Source organism: Aulonocara sp. 'chitande type north' Nkhata Bay, linkage group LG5 (genome assembly GCF_057382095.1).
Source record: "Aulonocara sp. 'chitande type north' Nkhata Bay isolate Kocher_YH1m ecotype deep benthic linkage group LG5, A_spYH_male_GT1.1, whole genome shotgun sequence".
NCBI lineage: Eukaryota > Metazoa > Chordata > Actinopteri > Cichliformes > Cichlidae > Aulonocara > Aulonocara sp. 'chitande type north' Nkhata Bay.
The window spans coordinates 46,903,473-46,925,054 of NC_141348.1; the positions used below are offsets into that span (position 1 = coordinate 46,903,473).

General features: G+C 40.5%; 2 protein-coding genes across 4 annotated transcripts; one reads left to right on the plus strand and one right to left on the minus strand.

Moving 5' to 3' along the window:
* Window positions 1-1,430: 1,430 nt before the first annotated feature.
* On the plus strand, window positions 1,431-8,056 carry LOC147331518 (RISC-loading complex subunit tarbp2). Its single transcript, XM_086293919.1, has 7 exons — window positions 1,431-1,610; window positions 3,210-3,524; window positions 3,748-3,817; window positions 3,918-4,035; window positions 4,486-4,613; window positions 4,849-5,044; window positions 5,980-8,056. Exons 1-7 carry the CDS (start codon window positions 1,558-1,560, stop codon window positions 6,135-6,137), a joined length of 1,038 nt encoding a protein of 345 aa, XP_086150045.1. The 5' UTR covers window positions 1,431-1,557; the 3' UTR covers window positions 6,138-8,056.
* LOC147331519 (uncharacterized) lies at window positions 6,936-19,704 on the minus strand. Of its 3 annotated transcripts, none has more exons than XM_086293916.1 (12): window positions 18,394-19,704; window positions 17,357-17,539; window positions 17,011-17,053; window positions 16,064-16,104; window positions 14,395-14,448; window positions 12,626-12,665; window positions 12,292-12,336; window positions 12,089-12,184; window positions 11,712-11,920; window positions 10,411-11,579; window positions 9,680-9,767; window positions 6,936-8,381 (listed from the first exon to the last, which is right to left on the minus strand). In XM_086293916.1, the coding sequence occupies exons 2-12, from the start codon at window positions 17,493-17,495 to the stop codon at window positions 8,290-8,292; spliced, it is 2,016 nt and encodes a 671-aa protein (XP_086150042.1). In that variant the 5' UTR covers window positions 17,496-17,539; window positions 18,394-19,704; the 3' UTR covers window positions 6,936-8,289. The 3 variants fall into 3 exon arrangements, with proteins under 3 accessions (XP_086150042.1, XP_086150041.1, XP_086150044.1); XM_086293915.1 differs by having other exon boundaries at window positions 18,248-19,704; XM_086293918.1 differs by lacking the exon at window positions 18,394-19,704 and having other exon boundaries at window positions 17,357-17,695.
* Between the last annotated feature and the right edge of the window lie 1,878 nt (window positions 19,705-21,582).

Below are 21,582 nucleotides of genomic sequence, written 5' to 3' on the forward strand. Positions count from 1 at the left end.
TTGGCAAAGCGGGCTTATCCACACTGACACGCTGATGCCAGTGGACGAAGTTTTCAGAGCTCCGGTTCGACAGTGGCCAGCAGGGCTTTGCAAGCGCACCATCATGGGATTAATTGTTGATCCCCGGAATTAAAGATAATTCATGGAAAGGTGGAAAATGCTAATAAAATGAAACATTTTACGAAAGCGCTGCTACATAATTTGGAAAGGAGACTCTGACGTTGTGGGTTCAGATGATTTCTGGGGTCTGCACGGTTCCTTTGGCTATTTATGAAGACACATCTTTCCAAACCAAGCAGGGGAAAAGATCCCAAATTAAAAGAGCTGCCTGACTGTAATATCATTGTAAAAACATTTACTTGGGTAAATTATTTTTCATTGTAATTGTTTAAAATAAATTAAAAGTGCTGAAAATGTTTATTTTGAAAGTTTATAACCTTTTTATTCCATGTAGAGGTTTAACTCTGGATGTTTTCAGAATAAACACTTTGGGGCATATCTGATTTCGAAACCTTATTTTCAGCTTTAGGGTGGTCAGTCCACTACACGAAAGGAATTTCTCGTGTTGCCACGTTGGTCTGTAGTGGATATGACAGGTGCTGGACATCCCAGGGACCCGACAGGGAGGGCTGTCAGCAGGGGAAATCTATAGCTAACTGTCGCCCTCTTCTGGTTACATTTAGGAACACCACACCATTCCCAGTAAAACTTATCAAAATCTGTAGCCTATAATTGGGCACATACACAGTGTAGCTACCTCATGCAAAACATATACAACTGTAGAAATTACTGTAAAAAAATAAACTGTAAGGCCATTTTTTTTTATTTACAGGCTAAACAAATAACTTAAAAGTTAAGTAACAAATGTAAGTCAACGTGATGCAGGACTTCTCTATTTTCTTATCAATCTGTTTTTAAATCCTCAGTGGCCTGAGGTGGAAGATTGGCTACCGTGAAAGCGATCATTTACCAAAAAATGTGGACCATGTTCACGGTTTGGAGATGATGGCTCTCACAAAAGACAGCAGGCAGAGCTGAAGATGCTGAGATTTGAGCTGGAGATGAAGCTGCCAAGCTGGGGGAAAGATGAAGACCACTGAGAAGATCCATAGATGCAGCGAAAAAGGACATGTAGTAGGGTGGTGTGACAGAAGACGATGCTACAGCAGATGGTGTGTTTAGCGCCCCCTACAGGGAACAGCCGAAAGAAGAATGTCTGAATCTTTTACCTCTCTAATGTGCATAAATACTTGGATTGACGCCTGTTGTTTACTTCTGTCTGTACCATCCATAGAAAGACATGTTTCGTGAAATCTCAACGTTAAATGTGCCAAAACAGATGTTTCGCAGTGAGCCGATGACGTCATATCATCGCGCCAGAGGACTCCGCTATTGTAGTCTGTCGGGGCGGCAGTGACGGGGGGGCTTTGCTTTATGCCGTCGCCTCATCATCTGTAAGGGGGAACAATAAACAGCGTCTGATGAAAGCAAGTGTCTGTTTTGGTGGGGGGGATCTGCCATCCGAAACCGACCGGCTCTGTCTGCGTGAAATAGGGAATGAACGACGAGACAGCATCGGACAGCTGGAAGAGAAACTCCGGGTGCTCCAGGTAAAGCTAAGCTAACAGCTCCCCCGGTCAGACCACCACACTCCTCCTCCAGTAACAAACAAGACGAGAAGGCTGGCTTTTAGTAGGGTTTCAGAAACAGAGCTGTAAACACGAGCTGCTAGCATTTTTTTTCCTGACAGCTGCATGTTGCAAAACTGTGACGCCAGAATGACGGCATCGGGGCTGCTGGAGACTTTGGTGACATTCGTGGTGTTTTACTCAGTTTCCACACTGTGTTCAGACTCTCCGATAATAAAGTGGCTACACTCACACTGAAAACTTTTGTAAGCTTCCCCTTTCCCATAGAAAGTGACTATTAATGAATAATTAGATCAGCGATGGCTGTATTGATCTACAGCACGTGCATTAAACAGGAAATCTCCACTAAAAGGTTTTTTTGTTTGTTTTTTTGGTCTAAGTCTATCCATGTTTGAGGACCTGAGCTCCATAGAGCTTATCTAGTTGTAACACTGAATTATTCATTATTAAAGCACATTACTGTGGACAGCTTGCACTTGAAGGCTTGAGAAAGAAATGTCTGTGTAGGTTCTCAGTCGTCCAGGTCATCGTAATCTAAGGACCTTGGAAAGAAAAGGGACTGGACTTCTTTGAGTTTCTTGAAGATGTTTTACCTCTCATCTGAGAAGCTACGTCAGTTCTAAGACCAAATGCTGGAAAGTCCTAGATTGTAAGCAACTGTTGATCATGTGCCTCATCACATGGGCCAAGATGTGAAACAGGGTGTTGGTCATTATCAGCAGAGGTTTCGGGTGAACCCACTGTGAGACATTGCTTCACCCTATCATGTGAGTTACATGGGAAGAGATCGCAAAACTACACTATAGGTGGCAGAGAGTTCAAAAATGGTGCTTCAAATAGATGGCTTCTTTCACTCCTCTTTCAAACTGTCTTCTTTGTCCAAAATGTGAATATTGACATCCTTGAAAGAGTGACCTTTGACCTTTAGATGCAGAGTACAGCTGAGTCTTGTCTTGTCGAGGTGGCTCTTCTGTGTTGTGCCGTGCATTTATGAAGTGGCTGTTTGGTTTCTCCAGTGAGAATGAAGCACAACTTTGCACAGATGTTTTATGATCATTTTTGCAGCCATATATTTTTATACAGATCAGACTTTGAAATCATTGCATTTTTCTTCTTTTTACTTCATTTTTTTATTCTACTCTTCTGTCAACATTATTTGATATTTCTGTCAAGTTTCAGGGGAATTAAAATCTCCTTTAATTGGTGAATATAAGCATAGATATATGTAACTGTAATTGTTTCTGTAACTCTAATTTGAAGACAGAGAATTCAAAATATATAGAAAAAGTATCAAAAATATAGTTCCCCGTAATATTTAGTGAGATTTTTACTCTCCTAATAGTTTTTGTTTTAATTTTTTAATGGAATAAAAAACTAGAGTGATTAAAAAATAAAATAAATATAGATATAAAAATGAAAATAAAAATAAATAAGAAATAACAAAGTAAAACTATGAAGTTACACACAGTATATTAAACCCTATATATAATTATTTTTCTTGTTTGCATGAAAAGGTGTTTCTGGAGAGTCTGTCTCATGCGAGGTTTTTCTCTTATGTAGTATTGAGCAAATGCTGGCTGTGAATCCCGGAAAGACGCCCATCAGTCTGCTGCAGGAGTATGGAACGCGGATAGGCAAGACCCCAGTGTATGACCTGCTGAAGGCCGAGGGACAGGCCCACCAGCCCAACTTCACGTTCCGCGTCTCCGTTGGAGAGATCAGCTGCACCGGCCAGGGGCCCAGCAAGAAGGCAGCCAAGCACAAAGCAGCTGAGGCTGCTCTGAAGATGCTAAAGGGAGGCCTCGGAGGTCCTGCTGGAGTTGGTATTGGAGTAGACGGGTTTATTGGGGTTGATGTGTCTACTGATGCAGATGGGTCAGTTTTTCTGTTTAATTTTTATTTATTTTCTTATAAAACAACCTCATTACAGTTAAAATTATTTAAAAATGTTTATCCATACAGCTTAGTCTGCTTTAAACATCTAATAAGCAGGCCAGCCTGAATGTTATGAAGAGCATTTCAACACTTAACAAGAGTAAGATAGAGCGTTGTGTGGTTTCATTGTTTCCTTTTTTGTTTTTTCTCAACCTCTGTGTAGTGCCCAGTCAGAGATGAAGACCACAGGCACTTCACAGCAGTCTGAATGCAACCCTGTAGGGGCTCTGCAGGTAAACGCAGACAGCTACCAAGGTTTCATTTTGCTCTCATTATTTCTGCGGCTTATAAATTTTCCAACTTTTGGTTTCTTTTTTTACTTTGTTCTGTCAGGAGCTGGTGGTGCAGAAAGGATGGCGTTTGCCAGAGTACACGGTCACTCAAGAGTCTGGTCCAGCACATCGCAAAGAGTTCACCATGACCTGCAGAGTGGAGAGATTTGTAGAAATCGGTACGTTGCTTTGTTTCAATCTCTCAGCCTGCGTGCGCGTGTGTATGTGTGTACCATGCTTACATATCTTTGTGGGGACAAAATGCCTGACCCACGAGTTTCATTTTTGAGACTCAAAATGTGGTTTTAGTGTCAGGGTTACAGTTAGGGTTAGGCATTCAATTTTAATGGTTAAGGTAAGCTGCTAGGAAAAGCATTGTGTCAATTAGATGTCCCCACAAAGACATGAAAACACAATTTTGTGTGTGGGTGTGTGTGTGTTCACTAATGAAATATTATTGATAGAAAACAGCTTAATAAAACTGAGCAAAATCATATATCTTTTGTTACACCTTTCACACTGGTCAACTAAGTTGTGACGTTCCTTGACTTACTCTCTTAAAGCATGAAAACTTAAGAGATATCAAGCACATCCTTTGGTTTCTGATGCAATCTCCTCTTCCTCTCCAGGAAGTGGTACATCTAAGAAGCTAGCCAAGAGAAACGCAGCAGCTAAGATGTTGTCACGCATACATGATGTCCCCGTAGATATGAGGACCAGCAATGATCCTGATGCCGAAGATGATACATTTACTATGGTGGGAATCAAACGCTGTTACACTGACTGACAAATGTTTATTAAGCATCATTAGAGGAATTAGAGTTTAGTTCACTTCTACGTAGTAACAAACTATTTTTGTAAATTTCATTTTTCTGTATTTCCTGAAGCATTATTAATTTAGCATAATCTCTGATTCATATGCTCTGTTGTTACTCTTCTGTCTCATGGTTATTGCACGTAATGACATTGTCCATTAATTCCTGCATGCACAGAACATGGGCAGCAGAGCGGAGTCGGGTAAAAGTAAAGGCTTCAGCTGCACGTGGGATTCTCTGCGTAACTCTGCCGGTGAGAAGATCCTCCAACTCCGCAGCCACCCTCTGGGCATGCCCTCTGATTCCAACTTCTGCTCTTTGCTGAGTGAACTGTCTCTGGAGCAGCGCTTTGATGTCAGCTACCTGGACCTTGGTGAGTTCACAGACCGTACCTGTCACACTTCTCTCTTGCGTTCTTGCATTCTCGTTAAAAGGAGGATGGTATACAAAGCGTAAAGAGCCGCTGCTGATGCGCCTGCTGACAGGAAGAGCTGCATTTTTGTTAGTATCTGTTAAATATGGTAATTCAGTGGAGTTTTCACTGCGCTGCTTAAGATCTGTTAGGTTGTGAAAGCCTCTTACTGTTTCACATCTGGTTTGCACCATCTGCACGCACTTGCAGAGGATACAGGGTAGATTTTGATGTCATGCCCATAAAAAAAAGGCAAGCTGTGTTGTGGTCGTTATTACTGTCACCAGATATTGAGGAAGTAGCCTGCAGCTGCTTGTTATCTTGGTTTTATGTAGAACCATTTTTTTAATGTGGACAGTTTCAATTCGATTCAATTTTATTTATATAGCGCCAAATCACAAGGCGCTTAAAGCTCTTCACCGAAACAACAGTTTAACGTAGCAGATTTACATTAATGAATCGAATTATTGGCATTTGTTTGTTATCTCTGCTCGATTTATTTGTGTAATTAACACACATTTTCTTTCTTTTTTTTAGTATTAAAACCTGTCACGGTCATTATTTTATCTTCTGCAAACTATATGATCTATGTAATCGTGACAAAAGTGTTAGTTTTTCTTAAAGTACGCAGTAGATGAGGGTAGTTATTACTATATTCTTATATATGTTTTAGTTACAGTAGTTTTGATCATATTATTATTATGCCTGTATATGATAACGGTACATTGAATTAGATGTACAGTATTAATAACAATGTTAACTGTCAAATCTTTCATTCTGAAGTACACCACACATATGTTATGATATTATTTAAAAAGTAGCAGCAATCCTGTAAATATCAATTTTATAATAAAAATGAAACTCGTGATTTTGTATTTTGTTCCTTCTGTTCTCAGAGGAGCGCAGTCTCAGCGGCCTGTGTCAGTGTCTCGTGGAGCTCTCCACGCAGCCAATCACCGTGTGTCACGGCTTCGCCCCAAACATAGATGGTGCCCGAGCCAACGCAGCCCACAATGCACTGCAGTACCTCAAAATCATGGCAGGAGGGAAATGACGAGCGTGTCAGCCCCCCTCCCTCACAGACTTGAACTCACCACTACAAAATGCCATCATAAATTTCTACTTTGGATGACGGAGGCACTTTTGTGATGAACTCAAATAACATGAATTACCTCAAATTTAGAAATGAAGACTCTTTATGCCCCGAGATTTTTTAAAAGTCCTATTGATGATGCCAATGAAGATTTAGTTGCCCCCCCCAAAAAAAATCACTTGACATTTACAATATTTATCACTAATTATGTATTTTTACTTTTTTATATCACCCTAGTTGTTTTCATCTGAATTTATAAATGGTGCTATCGTGGTAAACTATACGTTGCAAATTACTTGAGATAAAATTCTGATGCCGTGAAATGACCAGGGCGTGAAAGGGGTCTGAAGAAAATGGAGTGGAGTCATCCATTCACTGCTGCTTTGTTAAATCCCTGTTTTCATGCACGGACCTAAAAGAGCCCAGACTTGAAGAAAAATTAAGAAAAAGAGACTGCTGAGTTATTGTCATAGGACAATCATCTTGAAGATTAACCATTTTACACACAAGTGTTAAAAAATGTTGGTTTTAGTATGAAAATAGCCCCCCTGTCACATGCTAGTTCTTTGTTTGGGTCTGTTAGATTAGGTTTATATGATTTAATGTTTAATAAACACATTATTTGTGGCTACACCTTTTGTTGCCCTCTCTCTGAAACAGTCCACTTATATTATTGTGCGGCCTTTACAATAGACCCCCCCACCCCTCCCCCATATGTTCTAATTGGTCAGTTGAACTGACACAGTGGTATCTGAAATCCCAGTGTCTTGATAATGTTTTTAATGTTCTGGGCTTTTTAAGGTAACTTTGATGTTAAATCAGGGAGTTGAAAATGGTTTTATTTAATGAAATGTTTCACATTGCTGTTTCCATGGAAATAAAAGCATGTCACTGGGTCTTCAGAGGAGTAAAATAGTTTTACTGTAAGATTCAGCAAAGGCAGCTTCCCATTACTCATGATGTGTCAAACTAGCCTCCATGCTGGCTTTACATCAGTCCGTTACGCAGTGACATAAATTAGTCTATTATGTTTCAGAACGACTACTTTTGCCGTGTAAGCAAACCTTTTTTTTAACTTTCCAAACAAACAAAGCTAAGCAACCCCCAAAACACTGTTAGAGGCTCTTACATTTAAAACCCCCAAATTAAAGCTGACTGTCTGCTGCGCTGTGCTCTGAATGTTTGGCTATGTTTTCTAAAGAACATTAATATTTTGGAAACTCCGTTATGAATTGCCCTCACGTAGTTTCATGATGTGTCACAGTCTAATTTCTTTTCTTTCTCACACTTTACGTTAAGTTTGTAAATTCATTTCTGTTGCGATAAAGACACAGCTATGTGTTGGCAGAAAAAGGAAGCGGTACAGTGAGTTTTATAATAAATGTTTGTTCTTCTCAACATTAAACTCACTCTCGTGTGTTAAGCTTTCAATATCACACACCAGACAAAGCCATCATGTCATGTGGACTTCCAAAAGTATTAAAACAATCCCCTTGTTTTTCTGTTGATGTGACTGATAAGTTTCCACATAAAAGCTGATGACTCGCTTCCAGAGTATTCAGTGTAACTGCCTGTTGTGTCACTTCACCTTGCCTTACTGTAGCTGTTAGTTGGTAAAATGCTGTGAAGTCATTTAATAAAATTATTTTTTGCACTACTACAGAAAACGTCTGTCGCTCAATGCAGGATGGACACATTTGTGTAGTTTTATTCACACTGACACTGAGTTCAAGGTGCATGAAACTGATGGTGATGCTGACATTAAACTTGTGATGCTCCTCTGCTGTGATACAAAAACAATAAATGGAAGTAAAACGTTAGCTCCACAGGAATAATCTTTGAAATGCAGCCTTTCACCTGTATTATGACTAGATTGCCATTTAAATAAAAGATTTTCCACTGTCTACTTATTAAGAATACAATAATCTTTGTTAAATATGAGCACAATGGAAAAACTTAATACTTTGTTCAAAAATATTCTCACTGAAAAAAACCTTTAAAATCGTGACATGAGCAAGTCTTACAGTACGATGATTTTATTTTGATAGGAAGTCCTCGGCAGAGTTTCACAAACTCAGGCACTGCCGTACATGCTGTTTGCATGAGCTTTCTGTCATCTGCTGTGTCTGTCTGATGAGGGGCTGACTTCTTCGTCTGCGTAGCCGCTGCTGTCCGACTGCATACTGTCACCGCGGACCACTTCACCTATACGAGGGAGCAAACACAGATATGTTCTCCAAACTCTGGGAAGTGCAGCACAAGTGCAGCAGCACACTGACCTACATAGGCACAGAAACACACACCTGCAGAGCTACTTGTGTACACATCTGTCAAGCTCTCATGTGATGCTGAATTCATATTCATGCTCAAACATTCACACACCAGCCACTTTAGCAGGTACGACCAGTCATTAACACATTTATCTAATTGACTAATCACATGGCTGCAAGTCAGGCATGTTCATGTTCAGACATGATCAAGGTGACCTAGTGAAGTTCACACTGACAATCAGAATGGGCAAGAAAGGTGATTTAGATTAAGTGATATGAAGCGTGGCGTGGTTGTTGGTGCCAGATGGGCTGCTCTTTGCATTTCTAAGGTTTACAGAGAATGGTGCAAAAAAAGAGACAATAACCAGTGAGCAGCAATTATGTGGGTGAAAAATTCCTTGTGGATGTCAGAGGAGAATGGCCTTGCAGAAGAGCATCTCTGAACACACAACACATCGGACATTGAAGCATTGAACCTTCCTATGGTGTGGTCAGATTCTGATGTAAACAACATGAAAGCACGGATCCATCCTGCCTTGCATCAGTGGTTTAGACCTGTGGTGGTGTAATGGTGTGGGTGATACTTTCTTGGCACACTTTGGCCCCCTTAGTATGAACTAAGCATTGTTTGCTCCTGACAATCCTTTTATAACTCCAACGTACCCATCTACTGATGGCTGCTTCCACCACCACGTCACAAAGCTCAAATCACTGTGGGTTCGCTGTACTGAAATGACCTCCACACACACCCGATCTCAGTGCAACACAGCATTTTGGGATGTGCTTGAATGGGAGATTCCCATCACAGATGTGCGCAGTACTGTCATTTCAATATAGAAAGTCTGAGGCAGGCTTTCAGCACCTTACTGAATCTGTGAAGAATTACGGCAGTTCTCAAGACAAAAAGGGGTCCAACCCAGCACGAGTAGTGTATATTTTTATACCTGGGTTTGCCTGAACTACTCAGTTCCTCATTTGACCTCAACACAAGACCTCCAGTAAGCTCAAAGTTTATTCACATGTAGCTGAGCAGTGTTACATGGTAACACCCTTTGACTTCACACATTTTAACTGTTATAACTGTGTGCATCTTTTTTTTTTTCTGTCAGCGAGTTTATGACCACTGCTAACTGCAAACAGCTATTTTAAAACTGTGACAAGTCAAATTCCCATAAACTGTGTTCACAAAATAAAAGTCAAGTTCGTCAAATGAGATGTGAGCACACAGGGTACCTTTGTATGGATGTTTTTTTGAAAATGGTGAGGTTGTAGTTCTTGGAGTTTCTGACTGTCCCAAGTCTTCCTCTCCTGCACTATGCACCTAAAAAGACAAGGGGAATGCCTGCTTAGTAACTGTTTAAAAATAATTTCATGAACAATTACACACAGCAAGAGCTGAAGAAGTCATTGCATCATAGATGTCTATCACTATACAGTGTTTGAAGCCAAATATAAGTGAATATAAGAGCCTCTTTTGTATCATTTGGTTAGGTTTTCAATACTTCTGATAAATAATATTGTTATTTGGCCTGTTTTTCTTTACATAACAAACAATAATCAATGATCAAAATCCTTTTGAAAGAGAAAAAATGTAAGCGCAAGACATATTCCTAATGCAGGCTGTATTCTGGGTCAAAGTGAGCAACACAAAACACCCACGTATTATGAATCATAAATGGTTCATCGCCAATACCAAACATTATCAGAGGAAAGAACATATGGAATATTTGAAGGTGAGATTGCTTTTGAGTAATAATTTGATCATTTTGTTATATCCATTTATACCATTTTCATCATGATGATTATGATGACTTGAGCCTGTTTGGAAAATGTTTACTGAATCAGTTTGTGACGTACTCAGTTTGCTTTTGTTTAATGAAAGTCAGCCAAGCATTGTTAAACTCTTTTCAAATGGTAGTGCTGAGATAACAAGCGACATGAAGCCTATTGTAAAACTACTGTACCTCTTCCAGCTCAAAGGAATTAACCTGCTGAAGGTTACTGGAGAGCTTGCCCAGACTCTGATGCATCAGAGGATTCAGAAACTGTCCTTGCTTCTCTGAAGGAGACTTTTTCTCACCATAGAAACCATGCGAAGCATGACTAGAATCTGATGTTTTCGAAGAAGAGGATGGCACATCATCGCCTTCCCAGCCAGTCACAGTTATGCAGTAATGAGTGTAGCTACCACTGGGTTCCGAGACAGGAAGTGATCTAGATGCGTCCCCCCGCGTGGCCTCACCTGAAGAGGCAACATCGTCTGTGTGTGAATTCAGGTTAGACTTTGTCACGGAGGCTTGTAGACTGAATTTGTGTGATACAGAACAGGATTTATCTGTGCTTTCTCTCTCTGGGGGAGTCAAACTTTCCGGACTGTGTGTCCTTTGACTGCAAAAAGGTGCCCGGTGTACACTCTCGACTATCTGGGGGCAAATTAAATCGTATGTAACCTTGGCAACAGGCTTTAGTTCCGCTGTCCTTTTGTTAGTTTGTGTCAAACATGAGTCTGGCTCTGGCTGACATGAAAATGATTCAGAGTCGGTTTCTATGACAGTTTCTTCTGATAATGATGATGCTACAGATGTTCTTACACCCTGAGTCATGGAGTCATTTTCACCAGAGTCAACATCCTTTGGCTGTTTATTATCATCCCCCATCTCCGTTTCACAGGTTTTATTTCTGTCCTCGAGAATCTCCATGTCCGTCGTTGACTGTTGAGTTTCCAGCCCATTTTCACCGTCTGTGATCTGGTTAACATCCATAGCTGAATTATTGCTATTACATTCCTCCAAATCCAGCTTCTTGTTAACTCCACTCTTGTTTTTCCACACTATATCCACAACTTCTGGCAGGCTGGATCTTTTCCTGGGTGAAGGCTGTGGAGAGGTGGAGTCAGACCCCCGGGGAGAGCCCGTGTAGAGACACATCTTATTGACAGTGTCCTTCAGCCTCTCTACCGGAGAGCGTGGCTCACTTCGAATGCTGCTTCTGAACCGTTCGATCCTCTGCACAGAGGAAGAGAAGGTAAACTCCGGTGTGGACAGTTTCTGGAGAGGAGTGCGGGACACGTGGGAGTACAGGGAATAGAAAGCGTTGGCCATTGCTGTCAGCACTTGAACCTGTCTGAAACGACCTATGGGAATCAAGAGACTTATATAAATGGATATCATTTACCGTATCACAGATCAAATAATTATATACAGATTACAGCTACAGAAGTCAAAGCAAGCTAACCAACAGAAGAACTACAACTAGATAGTCTTACTAGCAAGAGAGAGGCTGGGGTCTTCTTCTCTTATCCGCCTTATTTGTGAATCCAAGAAGAGTCGGAAGTTGATGCCCTGAGCCTGAGAAGGAAAGGTAAAGAAACGAGGAGGGATGCGCACAGTAACCTGTGGCTCCTCACAGCCAAAACCCAGCTCATACAAAGTCTCCTCTGCATCCTCTGAACACAACTCGAGGACATCTGATATACTAGTGTGAGAAAAAGGAGAGAAAATGTTGTATTACAGCTAATGTAATCATCAAAGCATCAAAGATGCAACCACTATAGTGAATAATATGTTAGAAATGGTGTATACCATGTCATCTGAAAACCATTTTTGAAAATTTGGCGAATACTAAATCCTTTAAAAGACTCACGTTGATGTACTTTTCCAGGTTGAGGCAGAGAAGCAGCTAGAAGTTATGCTGTGGCCCAAGTTCATTGATGGCAAACATAGTCCTTGACGTGGGGTGCTGAACATAAGACGTGTCAGATGTTAGCCTGCATCCAACCTGCATGTTAAAGCCTTTATTTGTGCGTGATCTGTTTATTCTGACGTGTGGAAGAGTTGGTCACTGACCTGGTGAGCCTGCTCTTTTGTCTGAAGGACGGCTGTCGCACCAAGCTTCTTGGTCACCACACAGTGAAACAAAATTATAAATAAATAACATTAGATCATTTATTTATGTTTCTCTAATACTGATTTTGTAAAATTATAAAGTCACATGATGGACAACAATCACACAGCAAGCTTTGTATATTACAAGTAAATTATTAAATGAGAAATGCCTTTAATATAGTGTAAAGATCACCTATGCTATATGCCTATGACTACCAGTTCTTTACCAAATATTTGTTGTTTTCCTGTTTTGCTGCTACTGCCATAACTACATGCTTATATGCTGACTACTCACCCAGGCTCAGGTTTAACATCTCCATCTTCTACCACAGAAGCTGAAACAAGGAAGGCATGTTAAAATAAATTACAACACCTCTGGGTTCAACAGTTTCCCCAGGCACAATACCACAGGGTTGCTCAAGGAAGAAATTCACTTATCAGGAAAGACAAAACGCTACAGAGGATATAAAGTTGTAGATATATTTCTATGATGTGAGTAAATGTAGAAAATCCCCTTCGGCGCTACTCTTCCTTCATTTAATGCAATGCTTCCTGCAAAGGGACAATCAAGATCTCTAACAAGTAACAACACCAACCTGTCTCAAATTAATAACTTCTGTTAATTAATGGCTGTGTAAATGAAGACTGAGCTTTCTTTGTTTGACAGCTTAAACCTTTAATAACTTTGTACTTTGAACACTGTATGGTTTCAGTTTTATTTCAGTAAGAGACGTGGAAAATATGTGAGTTAGTTTTTGGTATTTTTGTTGAATTATCTGTTTAATATTAGAAGGAATTTTGTTAGGTACACAATTTCAGCTGCGTATTAACACAAGTTTCTTATCAGTCATTCGCATATAAGCAACTCAATAAATTTAGGCATGTGGACATGGTGAAAACAACCTGCTGAAGTTCAAACTGAGCAGAATGGGGATGATTTACGTGACTTTGAATGTAACATGGTTGTTGGGGCCGGACGAGCCTCCACAGTTACCATATCTCAATCCAATAATAGCAACTTTGGGTTTTAGTGAAACAGAAGATTTGTATCACAGATTTACAGCCGACAAATCTGTAGCAACTGTTGAAAAACTGCTGAAAAAATGGGCCAAAATATCTGAAGAATGTTTCAGACCTCTTGTTCAGTCTATGCAACAAGTCTTAAAACCTGTGACCTTTGCTTACAATCCACTAAGCTTATTGTTCCAGAGTCCGAATATCCGCTAGGTGGTTATTAATGTTGTTGCTTAACCCCTACAACAACAATCATATAACAGTTTTTTCATATATGATCTCCATGTGATCCATAAGAATCTGTATATGTGTAAAGTTGTATTTTTTTTTAATAAGTGTGCCCATTCATGACATAACATAAGAGTTATAAACAAAATATCTTTCAAGCTTTCTCAAAAAACATCCTCATGGCACTGCACAACACTGGGTGTGTCACTGACATATAAACTGCTCAGTCTAATTTGAACATAAACAGAGATTTAAAAACATCAGGATGCACAGTCAAGTTTCCTATAGTAATATAGTCTGCTCTATTATTAGTCTTTTACAAGGGTAAGCAACTATTACGTCATTTGTACAGAGAACACATGAAGGTTAGTTTAAGGGCTTGACTAATCTTCAGATGAATATGAGAAAAGTAGTGGTTATGGCTACGTCTTCAGGAAATTAATGCAAAACTATTTTCAAGAAATATCTGGGGTTGTCATTATCTGCAGTTTCCTTTTTCCTTTAACAGGAATTAATATGTTAGATGCAGTCACGTGAAGACAAACACTCAGTCTGATTTAGAAGAGTTAGCAGAGAGAGCAAGGGGCAGGACCTTTGACATCTCCAGTCAATCAATGTGAATTATCCAGAAACACTCCTTTGCTATTCTCACACCAACTCAGTGGCACATCGCACACTCTTTGTACTAGGGAGCTGACACAGAGAGCTAACCCCAGGCAAAAATCTATGTAATTCCTAAAATTCCTTTAGGATAACACTAAGTATGCATGCAGTCATGTATATTTGTCTTCCCATGCATGAACATATACAGCGTATGCTTACCATCTGCTCCAAGACCCAGGTCATCAGCAAAGTTACCGGCTTGGAGCACAGACTCTGAAGACAAGAAAGTCACAGACATGAATAATTACATGAGAAATACTTTTAAAATAAATTTTAAAAATGTAATGTAGACTTCCTCCATGTACATTATTATGAATGTAGCAAATATGAGAAACCTGTATTTTACCTCACCATTTCGTTTTCGTGCAAATTAAAACTTAAAATCGCCTACTGCATCTCCAAAGGAGTAACAAATTCTACTTTTTACTCCACCACAATCTTTTGACAGCTTTAGTTCCTTATCGTACTATGACACACAAAACATCCGTCTATTTGTTGTCCTGCAAACATGTACGTAAATAGGAGCTGAGCAACCAAAGTTGACACACAGGTTTATCTTTGGCCTCTGAAGGTTCTTATCTGTATCAGCTATAATGACATCATCAGGTTGCCTACCATCTATCTAACAACAGGCTAAAATCTCAGAACAAACAATGCTGTTGCGTGTAATAGTTAAACATAATAAACTCCTTGAGGTTCGGTGATTCATTTGAATGAAAAACAGCTCAAATTAGGAACACTGACAACATGTCTGTGCAGGTTCTCAGTCATCCAGGTCATCGTAGTCTAAGGAGCTTGAAAAGAAAAGCGTCTGGACTTCTGTAAGTTGCTTGAAGACGTTTCACCTCTCATCCAAGAAGCTTCTTCAGTTCTAAGGTCAAATGGTGGAGAGTCCCAGATTTAAACCCAGTGGAAGTTTCCCCCCAAAGAGGGACAAAGGACCCCCTGATGATCCTCTACTACTACTACTAATCACATGAGCCAAGGTGTGAAAACGGATGTGGGTCACAATCAGCCAGGGTTTCGGGTGAGCTCATTGTGAAACCTCCCCCCAACCTATCATGTGATTTCCTGAGGTCAGATGGCCAATGTGGAGAGATTTGAGAGAGACCAAACAGCCACTTCACAAGCGCATGGCACAACATAGAAGAGCCACCTCCACGGGACAAGACTCAGCAGTCCATCTGCATCTAAAGGACAAAGGTCACTCTTTCGAGGATGCCAATGTTCACACGAGAGGACAGATGGTTTGAAAGAGGAGTGAAAGAAGCCATTTATGTCCACTGCGAGCGACCATCTTTGAACAGAGGCGGTGGTTTACGACACCAACTGTCTGCCATCTATAATCAAGTTTTGAGATCCCTTCCCAGACGCCTTAACGCCCACTCACATCCTGGGCCATCTGACCTCAGGAATTCGCATGATAAGGTGGAACCAGGTTTCACAATGAGCTCACCCGAAACCCTGGCTGATTGTGACCTGCACCTGTTTTCACACCTTGGGTCATGTGATTAGGTGGAGGATCATGAGGGGGTCCTTTGTCCCTCTTTGGGGGGAAACTCCCACTGGGTTTAAATCTGGGACTCTCCACCTTTTGACCTTAGAACTGAAGAAGCTTCTCGGATGAGAGGTGAAACGTCTTCAAGCAACTTAAAGAAGTCCAGACGCTTTTCTTTTCAAGCTCCTTAGAACACTGACAACAGAAACATTTGATAACATAACATCAGAATCTGAAACCCTGATAAAAGTATCAGTATGCAGTATTATGAAAAGTAATACTGCATGCCAATATATTTTAAAGCTGAGGTTTGTTTCAGCTCCTACTCACCAAAACTCAGCTGACCGCTGTTCTCTGAGCAGGCATCTGACCTGTAAAATATTCCAATATTTAAAACATGAACACACCCACTGTGAGATCCAATCAGTGTCATGCTTTTATCAAACGAGTGATTAAGTTTGCATAGATAGCTTCATCTGCAGCACGATACTGCCAGAGCTCGTGAGAGCTGCTTCTTAATCAACTTACTGTTGGAATCTGTCAGCTTCCTCTTGTAGGTGTAATAACTCCTTCAAACTAGCCTGGTTACGCTCTCCTATTTCTTTTACTGTACTCTTTTCTGGTGTTACAGGCCATTTCAGTGAAAACGCAGACTATGCAAACTCATTGACCACTAAATGCAACTTCCTTCTTGATAACTGACATAATGTGAACTAATCTGTCTGTGTTCCTTGCAGCAGTTTGATGGGAAAAAAAAGGAAATGATTATTTCCTCCTAGTTATATCATTTTCCCTCTTCTATAAGGAAATATTACAAAGAGTGAAGCAGCAGAAGTTAGTTGTGAGGTTTAGTTTGTATGTGATGAAAAATTCTTACGTCTGAAGACATCTATATGTTGATACTCTGGCCACATATTTTAATCATACTCAGTAACAGGTACCTTCTGTGACACTTAACACTGGTTGATCTTCTGCAAACAAGTGTTCCCAAGACAGCAGAAGGTCAGTTCGGAGCACTGGTTTTATAGTTTAAAGTTCATTGTAAAATTATTTTTTTCCAATGGAACAATAATAAGTCATCATCAAAGTTGACTTTGGTGAAAAACAATACTGCGGCTGCCTTGCTGCAGCGTCTTCCTGGAACACCTGACTTCAGAGAGTTTCCACTTGCTACGCGCTGCTCTTTGTTAACCAGTTTCCAGTGACTTACAACTTGTCCTTTAGTGCTCAAAATATCATCTTACAAGAAAAACAAGCAGTAAAACAAGTTGACTTACCCACAGCTGAGAAGCCAGTTCTCAATCTTTCCCGCAAGGCAACCTGTGGAAATCGCACTTAAGATTATGATTGATCCCCACTGAAGGAACACATGCATTGTGCTATTATTAACTGACACTTAGCCGCTTGTTGTCATGTATATCCTGTTATAAACTCGTGTTATTTTTGCTATTGGTCACAACAAATATATTTTTTAACCCACTATTTATTCTTTACCCAATAAACAGGGTATCCAGCTACTTAGGTATCTTCAAGTTCAGCTGGTCACTTGATGTATGCTGAAGATAGTTAATAATAAACCACCATGGAGGACGATCCCTCCCACGTTCCAGAATCTGCTCTTACCATCAGAGAACACATCATCGTCCGCTATGGAGGCAGATGGGAACGGGCACAGAGGCCCTTCCGGGTCTTCCAAAGTGACCCGCTGACGGCTGCTGTTGATCCATGCTCGCCGCCTCACTGTGGAGGACGAGCTCTCCATCGCTTCAGTTCACAGGACTGCCGGGGGACATGGCTCTGTCAAAGCTGCCAAGGTGCAACAAAAGAGCCGGGGATGAAATGTTGAAGCAGCAACACAGTGTTAGGCTTTAATGTTTACTTTAGGAGAATGAACACCTCTTTACTCTAAAGTCAATTGTATTCAGGATTTTTAGTGATATTTCCCTTCTCATTAAAATTGAGCCATTTTTGCATAGGGATATTAACAGCCACTTCCTTATCAGTAGTGTTTCTAAGACATCTGTGCATAGATTATACTTGATATTGCAGTAAAAATGAGGTGGCTACACGCAAATCAATCTAGCTATGACATTAAGTTCAGAGACTATACTGCTTAAGGCTCATCAAAGTCAGACAAACAGTTCAGGTGAAATATTGTACCTCCAGGACAGCTGGAGACAAGATAACAGACACAATATAAAACATGTATAGATAAATATTCATTAAGAATTGATATGTTATGGTTAAATGTTCATGAAGTGAATTTAGCAGTGCGAACCACATATAAACACAGATAATAGAAAATGATATAAGGTCGCTTCTAGTTGCCTTCTGTATGACTGACTAACAGTTCAGTCTAAACCCCTTCAAAGTAAAAGCAGTTATTATTAATTAAAGGTCGTAATTTACTTTAATGTGTAAGGGAAACCAAGTGTAGTTTAGATAAATTTATCGATGAGATGTAAACCATTAAATATATATGATTATACTAATTAAGAATAATTATTTACTTACTTAATAATACAGCTTACAGGAGCCGTATGTTGGATGTGTGTTCTCGATAATGAGACGGAGTAAGATTTTCTCCATTCAGCTACAGCGAAGCGTCTACATGCTGCCTTAGAGCTCAATCAATGCTGACAACCGAAAAGCAGCCTTACCTTCATCGGCTCGGGTTTCAGTTCTGTATCAGAGGCGTTCTTTGTCTCGTTTCCTGTATGTGGCGACTTAAATACGAGACACTTCATCTGCAATCTTTACAAAACACTTAAAACTGCATCCAGCAGGCTCCCGTTTATCAACGACCGCTCGACGATTCTGGTGATTTCCTTTCGAAAGCAGTCAGTTATAAGTCGGGCTGAATATGCGCGGATCTTGGCGGTGAAGCGGTTTGAGAAGCCTTTGTAGGAAGTAACTTTGCATCTCGTCTGAAATACAAAAGTTTTATCAGCGTGGGATGCAGCTGCTGCACATCCTGCAGAAACAAAAACACAGACAGGTCTGTGGAAATGTCAGAGGCAAAGCTGATGCGACACGAGTGATTTGAATGCAAATCATATGACAGGCAAATAGTGCTTGTTTTTTTTGCACCTCTCCTTTGATATTTGAATTTTACAAAACAAATAAATATTATTTTTGCGTCCAGTGGCCCACAATCATTTTCTTCAGTCGTTTTATTGCGAGGTGTGTAGTTGTTCTCAATGCAGCTGGGAAACTACTTAAAAAGAGCAATGAGTCGCTGAAAATCATAAATAGAAAAAGAAAAAGCAGATTTGCTCTATCTTAGTGTACCATGAAAACACCAAAAAAGTGTAGCCTTGCTAATGCCATGGGAGTACAGAGGCCATTTGTAGCCATCACCCCAACATCCCAGTGCAGTGTGCCACTTAATGCCAGTTTGACATTTTAGCATAATTTTTTGCACTGACTAACACATGTGATGTATCCTCTAAATTTGACTATAGTGACAATCTCTAACTATAGGGCCCATCCTCCTGAAGGGTCTGATTCATCTAATCATTATGCCCAGGTCTTCTACCAGAGGCCTGGGAGTCTGAAGGTCCTGCACATTATGTTGGGTACTCTGGGACTGCACTCCTCTGGACAGAGATGCTCATATATATATTAGAAGGAGCTGACATCAGAAATCCTACCAGCGGCTAGAAAAAGATGACTTACAGGACAGCACAGAGGCTCTGATCATGGCAGCACATGAACAGGCCCTAAGCACCATAAAGGACAGGACTCTACCACAGCTGACAGAACCCAAACTGCCGACTGTGCAACGGCGCCCCAGAGACTATCCAACACATAGTAACAGGATGCAAGACACAAGCTTGGACTGCATACCCTGAGAGATACAACCAAGTGGCTGGGATAGTGTACAGGAACATCTGTGTTGCATATGGATTACAAGAACAGCAAGGTCCTAATGTCCTGTGAGACTTCTGAGTTCCAGACCGACAAGCAGCTGCGGGTCAACCAACCAGACATAGTGATGACTGTGGTAATACCAGTAGACAGCAACATTGGGAAGGAGCATGAGGAGACAGAGAACTACCAGAAGGAACAACTGGAGCAGATGTGGAGGAATAGCTCAAAGTAATCGTGGTGGTAAGAGGAGCTGTAAGAAGCTGTAACCCTGCAGATTCCTCGCACAACATCAGAGGTCTCTTGTCAGAAGAGGGCAGTCCTGGGATTTAGAGTATTCAGAAATCAGGACTATCCATGCAGTAAAGTACAAAAAATGTGAAAATAAGCGTCATTTAATGAAACCAGTAAAGATACGAATGAGTTGAACTCAGTTCTGCCCAGTATTTATTTAATTTTATTATAACCTTAAAATGAATTGCCCACCCCTGATTTAGGCTATTTATTAATCAACATTTGTCACCTGATTAATAAATAACATTTTTTATTTGATTATTCTTACTTTTTAATAATCACCTACAGGTAAAAAGCTGTAAAAGTCATGTTTTAAATAAATGTTAACATTTTCCACTATGATGCATATCTAGTATTTTCCTTTAAATATTCACAAAAAATCACTTAATGTAGAAACTGTTAATTTAAAAAAACAAACTGTGCCATTGAAACGCAGGAGCAATGGTTTCTGAAAATAACTGTGGGTCCACATTTACAAGTTTTTCAGATATTTTGCATGTAGGCTGTAGTTTTATTTATCTGTTGTAAGGACAGTACTGTATTTTATGAAATGCTGTAGTGATGTTACTTTCTGGGCTAATACTGGACAAAAAGCTGATGTTATGATTGTCTGCATAGTAAAGTATATGATGAAAAGCCTCTCTTTAACGGTATCGTATCACTCCATTTATTTCCAGACTACATGAATGCTTCAGTTAGTGCTGCTAGATCAGTTCAGAGTGTGGTGGTGTCATGCATGCATCAATGTGTGTCGGTAGAAGTATTCATATCTGCGTCTAATTGAAGAAGTGTCAGTGATGGAGTTCACACAGAGGTGGGTGGCTGCAGGACTGGCCTGGGGATGGGCTCCACCCTCTCTCTCCTGTTTACACGGGCACATGTGCTGCCGTATTGACAGCCCCCTCACGAATCCTAATAATACAAGCCCTCCCACAGGCGAGCCATTTTCTCCTCCCCGCGCGGTTCATAGCCAGTGTGTGCGTGTGATGGGGAAATCTTCACCGCCACCCTGGCCAACTCCTCCCGCCTCCTTGCCGTTTCCCGACCCACCGGGCGCCACCAGGGAGTGGCCAGTGGCCACGGAGGCAAGACTTAAATACCCATGCGGCCTTCCTCCTTTCCCACCTCCGTTTTCAAACCAATACACGAGCCTTAATGTCTCAGATGGACAACACAGGCTCAAGTATCTGACCGAATAAAGGCGATCGCCCATATTCCGAGAACTGTTTACTCATGGCGTCTTTTAAGCGGAAAAAGATAACCAAACGTCAATCATACTCAGGGGTACAACCTACAGTGCTTGGTTCCGCCCAGTCTTCTGCCTCTAGCCCAATTACATTGTCCGACTGATACTCGTTGGCAGAAACGCCCTTCTCCATTGGAGAAAAGAAGCGATTGCTCAAAAGAGGCTCTTAAAAGGGTGTGCTTCTTTTATTCATGGGAACAGTGCGATAGTGCAGCGAACAGGGGGTGAGTTTAATTTTTAATATGGCAAAACGCCCATTGTTGAATATATGGTTACCTATTTCGACTGGGATATTTTTCCACTCGTATTCTTGTATTTTTGATATTAGATAAATACTTTCTACCGAAGAATATTGTACTAAGAACTAAAAGGGATAATAATTAGGTCATAGATGTTTGAATTAAACGTAACTGGAATTGGACTTGAGCTGTATAGGGGA

Bases quoted from the DNA above. Each gene is read 5' to 3' on its own strand.
- LOC147331518 (XM_086293919.1), top strand. From the start codon at position 1,558: ATGAACGACGAGACAGCATCGGACAGCTGGAAGAGAAACTCCGGGTGC. The intron at 3,525-3,747 runs GTCAGTTTTTCT...ACCTCTGTGTAG, and splicing joins GTGTCTACTGATGCAGATGG to TGCCCAGTCAGAGATGAAGA. The intron at 4,036-4,485 runs GTACGTTGCTTT...CTTCCTCTCCAG, and splicing joins GGAGAGATTTGTAGAAATCG to GAAGTGGTACATCTAAGAAG.
- LOC147331519 (XM_086293916.1), bottom strand. From the start codon at position 17,495: ATGGAGAGCTCGTCCTCCACAGTGAGGCGGCGAGCATGGATCAACAGC. The intron at 16,105-17,010 runs GTAAGTCAACTT...AATATTTTACAG, and splicing joins AACTGGCTTCTCAGCTGTGG to GTCAGATGCCTGCTCAGAGA. The intron at 12,337-12,625 runs GTGAGTAGTCAG...GTGACCAAGAAG, and splicing joins GATGTTAAACCTGAGCCTGG to CTTGGTGCGACAGCCGTCCT.